General features: G+C 43.5%; 2 protein-coding genes across 2 annotated transcripts; one reads left to right on the top strand and one right to left on the bottom strand.

The window, feature by feature from the left end:
* Positions 1-2,853: 2,853 nt before the first annotated feature.
* Positions 2,854-7,473, bottom strand: slbp2 (stem-loop binding protein 2; the record flags this gene model as incomplete). The annotated part of the gene is made up of 9 exons (XM_079283282.1): positions 2,854-2,912; positions 3,229-3,358; positions 3,545-3,695; positions 3,895-4,065; positions 5,060-5,203; positions 5,283-5,360; positions 5,516-5,596; positions 5,982-6,149; positions 7,421-7,473. 9 exons carry the CDS (start codon positions 7,471-7,473, stop codon positions 2,854-2,856), a joined length of 1,035 nt encoding a protein of 344 aa, XP_079139408.1.
* An 829-nt stretch (positions 7,474-8,302) lies between these two features.
* Positions 8,303-11,543, top strand: zmat2 (zinc finger, matrin-type 2). The gene is made up of 6 exons (XM_079284085.1): positions 8,303-8,338; positions 9,464-9,563; positions 9,659-9,782; positions 9,876-9,949; positions 10,785-10,930; positions 11,021-11,543. The coding sequence occupies exons 1-6, from the start codon at positions 8,321-8,323 to the stop codon at positions 11,162-11,164; spliced, it is 606 nt and encodes a 201-aa protein (XP_079140211.1). The 5' UTR covers positions 8,303-8,320; the 3' UTR covers positions 11,165-11,543.
* The last annotated feature ends 259 nt before the right edge of the window (positions 11,544-11,802 follow it).

The following is an 11,802-nucleotide window of genomic DNA, read 5'->3' as shown; positions in this document are numbered from 1 at the left end:
TTCTCTCCCGTTTGGGTGCACAATAAATGTGGGAATGTCATTATTTTACATACTTCGTTCAGAAATAAACTAATGCAGATATGTGGTATTAACGCAGACCGGTTACATCACCGGAACGGTTAGCTTTGCTACAAATAATATGTCATCTCCTTATTACTTTCAAGGTCGGCACAATAAATTCAGCCATTTTGCCGTCTTGAAACAAAACGGACAATGAAGATTGTTCCGACGCAGACACGCTGCCTCCCGGGTGATCAGGCTGGTCTGAGAGAGAGAGGAGGGTGGGAGGTTCTGCGGGGCTAACGGAGAAGCTACACTGGCCGCCTGTCTGGATGAATCCAGGGGCAGTAGCAAGCGAGCTAACGGTGGCTAACTGACCTGCCAACCGTTAGCCGCGTTAGCTATAACGTTAGCTATCCGCGTTAGCTACAGCCGCGTCAGCTGCAAAACAAACCCGGTAAATATCTCCCCGGGTTGTTCGGTTTTATCGTCCCTACTTCAGCTTCTACCCGAAAGAGGTTATGTCTGGCTCAGGCTAACTCGCATCCTAGAACCAGCTAACAGTGGTAATACCGGAGGATGTGTGTAATAACGTCTGGCCGGCCTGTGAGCGCTCAGGAGCGGCGTGTGAGGAGGAAAACACTGCGGGATGCTGCGGTACGTCAGATAGCTACCAACAAAAACAAGCGCTCATTTCTCTCACGCTGCAGCCGGCTGGCACGCTTACCTTAGCCGGCAGCAACCTCCGGAGGGTGCCGGTGTTTGAAGCTCGGCTCCGTTGGCTGGAAGACGGCCTCGGTGTGTATTGACCCAGTATTATTATTTAAAGAGCACCGGAGCTGTCAGCATCACAACCGACCACAATGAATTAAAGTCCCAGATTTAAGGTATGGAACGAGGCGAGCATCCGTTATAATCACCGGTCCAGTGTGGAGGAACCATTAAACATCATAATAATAATAATAATGAGTCTGTGTGCACACGCCCGTGAGCGGGAGGCATTCATAAATAACGTTTACGGTGGAGGGGGGGGGGGGGGGGGGGGGAGAAGAGGAGGAGCTGAGGGAGAGGAGGAGGTAGAGGAAAAGGAGGGAGAAGTACCTCAGTATTGTACCTGTAGTACTCCAGGAGATGTACTGCCTGCATTATTAAAGGAGAGAATACATGTTATTTAAAATTTTTTTTATTATTTATCTTCATCTGATTACAGGGTTTTGAAATTGAGAGTATTATCGGTATGCTGTGTTTTTACAGAGGTAGTTTAGAGCAGTGGTTCTTAACTGGTCTGGCTGCGGGACCCACCATCACCCCTTAATGACAAGCCGGGACCCACGACCCAAATTATATATATATAAAATGTCTATATTCAAGAAGTCTAGTAACATCTGTGTAGTAAACTGTCAAATCAAATAAAGTACACAATTATATTTTAACAAATATTCTCATTTTTTAAATTTAACTGGATGGATTATAAATAATATATAGAAATACATGAATAAATGTTCTTCTCATTTCAAGTAAAATAACGGCTGGATTAAAGAATAAATTACATAACACAATTCATTTTAGATAAATGTTCACTGAATTGCCCTGTAGCTTTAAACTCAGTTCATTCAGTGTGAAGTGAAAAAGCCACAATATTATATTTTTCTCATCTTCTAAAAAGAGAACGTAGCGTTTAAAGAATTCACCTCTACGAGTCTGTCCAGTCATAGTCTAGTGACTCTGGTCTCTCTGGACATTTCTCTCTTCTGGAGACCGTCCTATGATTTGACTTTCACATCTCAACAGTCCTGCTCTGTCTCTGTGTCCTCGTCTCTCCGCGTGTGTCACAGTGTGTGAACATCTCACTAAAGTCAGGAAACCTCTCAGAATACTCATATCTGATTGGCTGCGCTGCATCATGTGATGTGATTCACAACGCATTGGTCTGTGTTTTTCCTGCACCGCTGAACAAGTGCCGTAAACGCTGGAATAATTCCGCTGCACAAAAATGCCCTTCAATTAAAATCAGGCAAAGGCCCGCAACCCACTGAAAATGGGTCCACGACCCAAAAGTGGGTCGTGGACCCCCCAGTTGAGAATCACTGGTTTAGAGTATCTCTGGCGTTACGGCGGTAGTTTAACTTGAGAGTATCTCTGGCGTTACGGAGGTAGTTTAACTTTAGAGTATCTCTGGCGTTACGGAGGTAGTTTAACTTTAGAGTATCTCTGGCGTTACGGAGGTAGTTCTCTCAGCTCACCTGTAGATATCGTCTGAACACTTTTATGTTCCGTAAGAGAAGAAACCGGAGCAGCTGTGAACTTCTAACACTTTATTTACATCTTTATTAATCAATCCTTCAGCTTCGCTCTCGATACTCAAGCAGCACAAAAACGACAAATTGAGGGACACAACAAAGTAAAAGAAACCTCACAACACAAAGCGACAGCAGCCCCCCCCCCCCCCCCCCCCCATGAAGACAGGACGAGCTGGAGCCCGATCCAGACAGCAGAGCATGAAGTGACAACAACAGCCTGCAGAGAGGCGACAACGTGATCAATAAAGTGACTTCAGGTACAAAACAAACAGCTTCTCCATCAGTGCAGGACTCCTACAGCTAAACACATGCAGGTGAACAGTGCTCCAACAGAAATACACAGAAAGTGTGAACTATAGTTCCATGCTCGGGTCAAGCGTTCAGCTGAGAGGAGGCGGTTCCTCTCGGGTTCTCTTCAGGTCGCAGCCCTCCTCGTGGATCAGGACCAATCACATCCCTGCTGTCGTTACAGTAACTAGTGAAGCATCTTAAAAAGACAAACCGCACCGGATGATAGGAAACACAGCAGCTGGACTCAGACTCCCTCCGTCGTTCAGTACGGGTTCCACAAGAGCTGCTCGGAGAAGACGGGAACCTGCTGGTCATCAGAGTCTACCGGAGAACGAGTCAAGTTAGTCACAGCATGAGGAACAGCTCCGGCTTCCCCATCGCTTCATCTATAAGGTTTGTTTTCCCTCTGATGAAGTAGCAAAATACATTTAGTCATGTACTTAAGTACACTTGTGAGGTACTTTTGTCTATTTCCTTTTTCTGCTTATACTACAAGTGATGAACACATTAATACATGAAATAAAGGTTATTTTACCACCACATGTGGAAGACAAACAGACCAAAACTCTAAGGTTACGTGTACCAGAGGATTCATATACTGTGGCGTTGGTTCTGAACCTTCCTCCTATGAGCTCACCTGGGCCAGGGTCAGCCTCCAGCAGGAGGCGGAGCCAGTCGGTCACGTTGTCGCTGGAGGTGATCTGCCTCCTGAAGGAGCAGCTGAATCCAGGAGGAGAACGAAGAGTCCTGTGGTTCCTCTCAGCCTCCTGACAGAACACATGGTGGTTAAAGAACCCGTTTACTGAACTACAGCACCACATGAGGATTCATCCGCTGCTGAAAATAGTCTCCAACAAGACCTCCATGGCCTCTGTCTGTCTGATATATACACACACACACACACACACACACACACACACAGTCTTAATGCAGTGGGTGTGTTCAGGTGTTACCGGAGACAGTGGGATGTTCCAGGGTCCAGGCGGCTCCAGAGACAGCGGAGACACAGAGGAGGCTTTAGAGGCTGCTGGAGTCTCCTTCTCTCTCTGCTTGTCTCCTCCGTCCTCACACAGGTCAGAGGTCATCTTGGCCAGCTGGTTCTGCCTGAAATAAAAACACCAGAAGAAGAGTTTCTACTACTATTATTTTATCATTACAGTTCGTATCAATATTGTTATAATTTCAATCATTACATGTGAAATAGTATTTATTAATATTATTTCTATTCTTATAGTATTTATCATCATATTATTCATCATGAACATCATTGTCACAGTATTTGTTCGTCTTGTGCTCCACCTACAGCTGCTCCACTGGGTCCGGTGCGTTGGTTCCGTCCGGCTGGCCGTCGCTCAGCGGGTCCCACAGGTGCAGCGCTCGTCTCCACAGACGCACCTGCATGTCCCAGGACCGCCGGCTGTACTTCCGGTACTTGTTGGGAGTAGAGGGGTGGAGCTTAGCGTCCCTCAGGTGCCTGAGGAGGAGGAGCCAGGAGGAGGAGTCATTCATTCAGGCTGTAGTAACGCTGGCCCAATCCCAACATCCCCTAAACCCTCAGACTCTGAACCCGCCACACTCTGACGTCGCCTGGTGAGTGTGAGAGTGAGAGACGGAGGGCTTGAGATGGTGTAAATACGAACGGGACACATCACGTTCCCATGAAACCACTAAATGTGATGTATAATTGTGCGTATTTATTGTATACTTTGTACTCCTGATGTGAACGTCTTCAGGCTCTTTCCTCACAAGATGAGTTAAATTCATATCATCTATTTACTCGTTTCTGTCAAAACAGCTTCAATGACAAAATCAAATCTTTGATGAATAAATAACTTCTGATTTCATGTTCTATCTTTAACCCTTAATGTTTCGGAGTAAACTTAATACTCCAGGCTGAACACACTGAGCCGTCCTCTTTGTTGACGTCATAGGTCCACCGGTTACCCGTGTTTGATGTCACATTGCAATGATTTGTGGGTAATTCCCTGAGGCTAAGTCGGCATCCTATGCTGACTTAGGGAAAGGGTTCATGAAGGACTCAACATGTCTGAGAGACTCAAACACTCGATGTGACAGACAGAACTAAACCCTCACGGACTTCACGGGAGCCTGAGAGTCCGTGAGGGGCCATTGTGACATGAATAATAAAATGTTAATGAAATATCACAATTCTAAGCTTTTTTTTTTTTTTTTTACATATTTTCTGATGAAGCAATCGTCACACATGATGTGTTCAGGGACCGTCGTAAAGATGACAATCTGACAACACTGACTATTTTTACAGCTTCTCTTAGTGATCAACGGTGTTGTTTTGGTGATGGTTTAAATAAAACATGGTTTTTAATCCCGCCGGATGGTTTTTGGGGTTCTGCTGCATTTAATTTCACTTTTATTGTGAAAAACAGGAAGTCAACCGTGTGATCGATGCTAACATGCTAACAGCTACGAGTGAAGGTGTGTACTCTCACCTGGGGACCTGCTGCAGGTAGTTCTGGTACCCGATGGTGTTCTTTCCGTACTGGATCTGTTTCTGCCGGCGCTTCAGAACCGCCCCGTTGGTCTCCATGTTGTTCGGGTCCGGCAGGACCGGGTAGCACCGGTCGTAGGGGGACCTGCAGGGTATAACAGAAACTTATCGGAGCTTCTCTAAAATACAGAAAACACCTGGACGCATCAGTTGTGTTCACTGACCTATTGTCCAGATCATCCGTCCCCACGGCAACGCTGCTGGTGGACACTTTGAGGATACAACGTTCCAAGATGGACGGCCTGGGGGGGCAAGACCATACCAGCTTAGACCAGACTGGTGCTTTGGTTTAAAGGAACTTTAAAGTCGGTATGCTAAGCTACATTAAGCTAAGCTACACTATGCTAAGCTACTACAGACGTCGAGTGTTTAAATAAAGAACATGAAGAAGTTGAACCTGCAGGTTTTGTTGCTGGCAGCGCGGTCTCGTCCTCGCAGGCCGCCGACAGCAGGAGGAGACGGGGCCGGAGGCGCGTTACTGAGAGGACCAAAAACCAGGAGAAGAACCAGAAGAAGACCACCGAAAAACAAAAACCAGGTTTTTAAAAGAAGCTTTGAGTGAGTCATCAGAACAAAGACATAATTAAAAAGGTGATGTCATAATGAAGAATCATCATCAGCTGGAATAAATACAGAGAATCTATACTTCACTTTGAGTACTTTGTGTTGATGTACTTTAGTAGGTCCTTTGTCTGCTACTTTATCCATCAGTACTTTTACTTTTGGCAATACGTCAGCAATAATACTTTAGCTTTTACTGAAGTATGTTTGTGTGTATTTCTACACTGTGGTACGAGTACTGATCAGAGTACTTCTTCCACACAGATGATGTCATCAGGACATCCTGCCGCCGTGTCTCTCACCTGACCAGACTGTCGAAGACAGAGCTGCAGCCGGGGAGGAGCCAGGGCTCGGGGGCGGGGCCTCGGGGGGCGGGGCATCGGGGGGCAGCGGTCAGCAGCGGGTCGGGGAGGCCGTCCCACATGGTGTCCGACCAGCCCTTTGCGCAGGACCACGAGCCGAGACAGAAGCTGAGGACACAAACGTCTCATCAGAGGGCGGCCCAGCAGAAAATGGCAGCATGTAGGATCGGTCCACCACACAGTCCTGGTGCAACCTGGTCTATCAAACGAGGTTCCCACACAAAGAAACACCGGCTTCAGGTTCAAGACTAGAACACAAACTGAAGAACTTTGTGAGGTTCAGTAAAAACATCAAAAGGTTTAGATTTTAAAAAGACGAAATCAAAACCAAACGGCAACAAAATGACTTCTTTCAGTCAACAGGAACCAGAGGGTGTAGACCCGGACCCGGACTACACTGGCCGGACCGATCCAGACTCCACGGACATGCTTCCTTCAGTCTCAAACATTTTGCGTTGAGACTCGTTTTAACAACGTTATGTAATTTAAAGTTGAACGTGAACATTTAAAGTGAATGAACACGAAAACTAAAAAAAACAAGGCGCTAAATCACTTCTTGTTGCTACTTCACAATAAAAGGCCGTCGTTAGAGAGCTTTTACTGTGAAATACTGAGATTTAACTTCGTCTGAAAGTGTATTCATCGAGGCATTTCATTATTTCCTGCATTTAAACCCATCTAGATGTTTTAATATATACACATTGGTAAAGGAATTATTTATTAGGCATTCCAAAAATAATAAAGTATAAAATAATTAAATATTTTAACCGACCATTTAAAGTTTTCATGAGTAGAAACGTGATACACAATATTTACTACAAATACTTCTATCCTTTAGGAAAACAACTTACTTGTAATAATTACAAACAAAGACATGAAATCATTTTATTTCTCAGAATATCCTGCAAAATGTCTTGTTTTTCCAGCCCCGAGTAATGCCTGCCGGTATAACCTCAACCAATCACAGAGAGCCTGACAGGCAAAACCCGGGTCTATAAAAGCACCATTGATTGATTGATAGATAGATAATACATTTTATTTGTAACGCACTTTTCAGTTAAAAACAAAAAGCCAGTACACAGTAAAAACATAGTAAAAAGCAGTTAAAACATTTAAAAAAAACTATAATAAAATAAATAATATATATTATTCTTCTCTGGAGTTTAACAGCTGCAGATTTTAGGACTAAAATAACCTTTAAATTAATCTCAATAAAACAGAAATATGAATAACAGTATGATGAACACGTGACTCCGGTCCACTGTGGCACCGGTGTTTTAACCGACGTGTCCCGGTACTGTGACCCGGATGCCTGGCTGAGTGACTGCACCGTGTGTCTCGTGCGTAGAAAGGTGTGTTTCCGGTTTGCAGGTACAGACCTGGAGGAGAGCAGCGGGCTCTGAGCTGCTGGTTCCACTCCGCTGCTGGACATCATCGCTCTTTGACTTTAGCGCCGTCGGACGCCATTGTTCCGCATTCATCGCTCTTTAATGAGCCGCACCTGAGGAGAAGAGTAGGGGGCGGGGCCTGCTGGGGCCACGAGACTCACCTGGGCAGCTTCCGGTTTCTGCTCAAATGAGAATAAAAAACTAAGTTCATTACCAGAAGTATTTTATTCATAAGAAACATGTCTAGTGTTTGGAGAATAACAATAAGAGGAAATAAAAATACAAACAAAAGTATTTAAACAGTCACAAATAAATAACACAAGAACTACAAATATGTACAATATACACATGATGATGAAGACAAGTATTACTCCAGTCAAAGTAAAAATACCACAAAGTAGAATGAACTACAAGTAAAACTGACAGAAGTATATGATGACTGAACACAGTAAACAGTGATGAGTGTCTTTAGATAATACTCATCTATGTATTTATACTCAGTTGTAGAGATAGATTTACTCATATAAATAGTCATAAAGTATAAATATGTCTTCATATCGTACACGTATATATATATATATATATATATATATATATATATATATATATATATATATATATATATATATTTATACAATAAAAACCACATCATGTGCAATATAACTTTCTACTACTTTTTCAATTTCAATATTATTTTATTATTATTATTTTAGTTTCCATTAGTTATTATCACTTATTCTACACTTTATATTTTTATCTTTGTTTACTCCTTTATTTCTCTATAAACTCACTTGTCACTCCGCTCCAGCAGGCGGCGCTGTTTCTACAAAAGGGAGAAAAGACGGAACACTGAATGTGCGACAGGCCGTAAATCGTTACTGAGTAAACAAGATGGCGTCCGGCAGCGGGGTGAGTTCCTGATTGGATCTGTTTATAGTGATAAAAACATTAAATAAACTTAATTGTTCCGTGACTTTCTCTTCGTCCCGAGTGAGTCCGTTAATGGGACCTGATAACGGATCACACCGGGTCCGTTAAAACGGTTAAAAAACCCATTTGAAGCGACGCTTTATCTAACAGCATGAAAAGAGACAACACTGTTTACGTTGCCGGTTTAATACAAATCATTTTACTAAACTAGTGTTTATAAAACACATGAAACCGATCATTCATAAACTATTCGTCTGTTTTAGTTTAATCTATTTCTATACAAACATAGTCTGTGTAGTTAACTGCTAAATGTTAGCCTGGGCTCGGCTAGCAGCAAGAACAATAGGACTTCTGGTCAGATTCCTTCACAATAAAAGGGTCATTAACACGAACACATTAAAGGTAGATTTCAGATTAAATTCACTGTGTTTATCTACACTACTGATGAGCAGTTAGAGCTCCATGACTGTGATTAGTTAGATATGAGAGGAACGACTCTGTTACATGTCTGAAGGTTCCTTGATGCTTTTATTTTGTAGTATGTGTCTTCACTAACGGATGTAAGTTCAGTAGATGTTTTAACTAAACTCTGAGCCAGCGGTTCCCAAACTTTTTAGGCCACGCACCCCCTTCTACATCACCCTCAAGGGACATATCATCGTCAACACCAGAACGACAAACATGAGACAGTTACATTCATGTTTTTATTTTGTGAAAATTATATTTAATATGAATTATTACACCATTAGACCACCATTACATTTTTCCTCTCGCGCACTCCCTAGAGGCAGCTCGCGCATCCCACTGTGGGAATTCCTGCTCTGAGCAACAGAAGAAGAATAAATCAGCTGGAAGTTTAGATTTAAACAGGAACAACTTCCTGTTTCAGTGTCAAAGAGTTTCATAATAAAAGCATCATGAAGAGTTAATGTTATCACAGTAGAAACAGGTTAGTCTAGAGTTACTGTTTAAACCTCATCAATCAGTATTTACTGATCAACAGGATTCATGTAACATCTGTTTCACATGTAAATAAAACATCTGCATACTATATTAAAAAACCTCCTCTTCTCCTCTCCTCCTCTTCTTCTTCTCCTCTTGTAGTCCAGTAAGAATGACTTCCGTAGGAAGTGGGATAAAGATGAGTATGAGAACTTGGCCCAGAAGCGTCTGTCTGAGGAGAGAGACCGAGAGAGGAGAGATGGTGAGGACACTTCACTTATTATCATAGAGTCCAGGAAGTGATGTCACAGTCCTCACAGAAAGTGATGTCACAGTTGTGTCTCTGTGTGTTTTTAGGGAAAATCGCGCCGCCGGTCAAGCGGGACCTCCTGCGTCACCGAGACTACAAAGTGGACCTGGAGTCCAAACTGGGGAAGACCATCGTCATCACGAAGACCACTCCTCAAGCCGAGATGGGCGGGTACCAAACACCTGCATCATCATCATCATCATCATCATCACCACCACAGGATGAGCCTCACTCTGATTGGCTGCTTGTCTTCTTCTCTTTCAGTTATTACTGTAACGTCTGTGACTGTGTCGTCAAAGACTCGATCAACTTCTTAGACCACATCAACGGGAAGAAACGTGAGTCTGAGACTGTGTGTGTGTGTGTGTGTGTGTGTGTGTGTGTGTGTGTGTGTGTGTATAACTGTGTGTGTGTGTGTATAACTGTATAACTGTGTGTGTGTGTGTGTGTGTATAACTGTATAACTGTGTGTGTGTGTGTGTGTGTATAACTGTATAACTGTGTGTGTGTGTGTGTATAACTGTATAACTGTGTGTGTGTGTGTGTGTGTGTGTGTGTATAACTGTATAACTGTGTGTGTGTGTGTATAACTGTATAACTGTGTGTGTGTGTGTGTGTGTGTGTGTGTGTATAACTGTATAACTGTGTGTGTGTGTGTATAACTGTATAACTGTGTGTGTGTGTGTGTGTGTGTGTGTATAACTGTATAACTGTGTGTGTGTGTGTGTATAACTGTGTGTGTGTGTGTGTGTGTGTGTGTATAACTGTGTGTGTGTGTGTGTGTGTGTGTGTATAACTGTATAACTGTGTGTGTGTGTGTGTGTGTGTGTGTATAACTGTATAACTGTGTGTGTGTGTGTGTGTGTGTGTATAACTGTATAACTGTGTGTGTGTGTGTGTGTGTATAACTGTATAACTGTGTGTGTGTGTGTGTGTGTATAACTGTATAACTGTGTGTGTGTGTGTGTGTGTGTATAACTGTGTGTGTGTGTGTGTGTATAACTGTATAACTGTGTGTGTGTGTGTGTGTGTGTGTGTATAACTGTATAACTGTGTGTGTGTGTGTGTGTATAACTGTATAACTGTGTGTGTGTGTGTGTGTGTGTGTATAACTGTATAACTGTGTGTGTGTGTGTGTGTATAACTGTATAACTGTGTGTGTGTGTGTTACAGATCAGAGGAACTTGGGGATGTCGATGAGAGTCGAGCGTTCGTCTCTCGATCAGGTGAAGAAACGATTTGAGGTGAACAAGAAGAAGATGGAGGAGAAACAGAAGGAGTACGACTTTGAGGAGCGCATGAAGGAGCTGAGAGAGGAGGTGAGGAGGATAGAGGAGGAAACAGGAAGTATCATGTTGTAGTCGTGGTGTTGACTCCTCCTTGTTCCTCCTTGTTCCTCCTCGTCTCAGGAGGAGAAGGCGAAGGCCTACAAGAAGGAGAAGCAGAAGGAGAGGAAGCGACGAGCGGAGGAGGACGTGGACTTTGAGGAGGACGACGAGATGGCGGCCGTGATGGGGTTCTCCGGGTTCGGCTCCTCTAAGAAGACTCACTGACGCTCTACTGCTCCTCGAGGAGGAACCGGGACCAGAACAAGACTCTAGACCAGAACCAGACTCTAAAGACAGGAAGTCCTGATCCAGTCCTGATGCTTTTATTTGGGTATTTTCATCGTCACACGTTTGTTTTTAAGGAGAGATGATGGACAGACAGACTGAATACCCCCCCCCCCCCATTCAACAAGTTCAAAGAAAGTTTTGATACAAAAACAGAATATTTAATAATCAATATTTGTTTATTAAAGTTCTGTTTTGATTGGACATGAAACGTTTTTTAGACGTGAATTAGTTAGTCAATAGTTTGAACCTCAGTGTTTTAGTTTGAATATTCGTTGAACTTTCAACATGTTGTGAATAAATCGTTTCTTGTTTCTAACTGGTTCTCTGATTTACGAGCTGTAGGTGAACGCATCACCAACATGTTTCTGTGTTGCCTTCAGGGACCGTCTGTTAACTTCTGCTTCACACGCACCTCTTTGCTCCTCGTTCCTCGCTCCCTGATCCATCTCTCCTCGTTCCTCGCTCCCTGATCCATCTCTCCTCGTTCCTCGCTCCCTGATCCATCTCTCCTCGTTCCTCGCTCCCTGATCCATCTCTCCTCGTTCCTCGCTCCCTGATCCGTCTCTCCTCGTTCC

The sequence above is a fragment of the Melanostigma gelatinosum genome (assembly GCF_949748355.1).
Source record: "Melanostigma gelatinosum genome assembly, chromosome: 14".
In the NCBI taxonomy this organism is placed as follows: Eukaryota; Metazoa; Chordata; class Actinopteri; order Perciformes; family Zoarcidae; genus Melanostigma; species Melanostigma gelatinosum.
Note: the sequence above shows the minus strand (reverse complement) of the source record. Positions and strands in the feature narration are given on the sequence as shown.

Bases quoted from the DNA above. Each gene is read 5' to 3' on its own strand.
- zmat2 (XM_079284085.1), top strand. The intron at 9,783-9,875 runs GTACCAAACACC...CTTCTCTTTCAG, and splicing joins CCTCAAGCCGAGATGGGCGG to TTATTACTGTAACGTCTGTG. The intron at 9,950-10,784 runs GTGAGTCTGAGA...TGTGTGTTACAG, and splicing joins CCACATCAACGGGAAGAAAC to ATCAGAGGAACTTGGGGATG.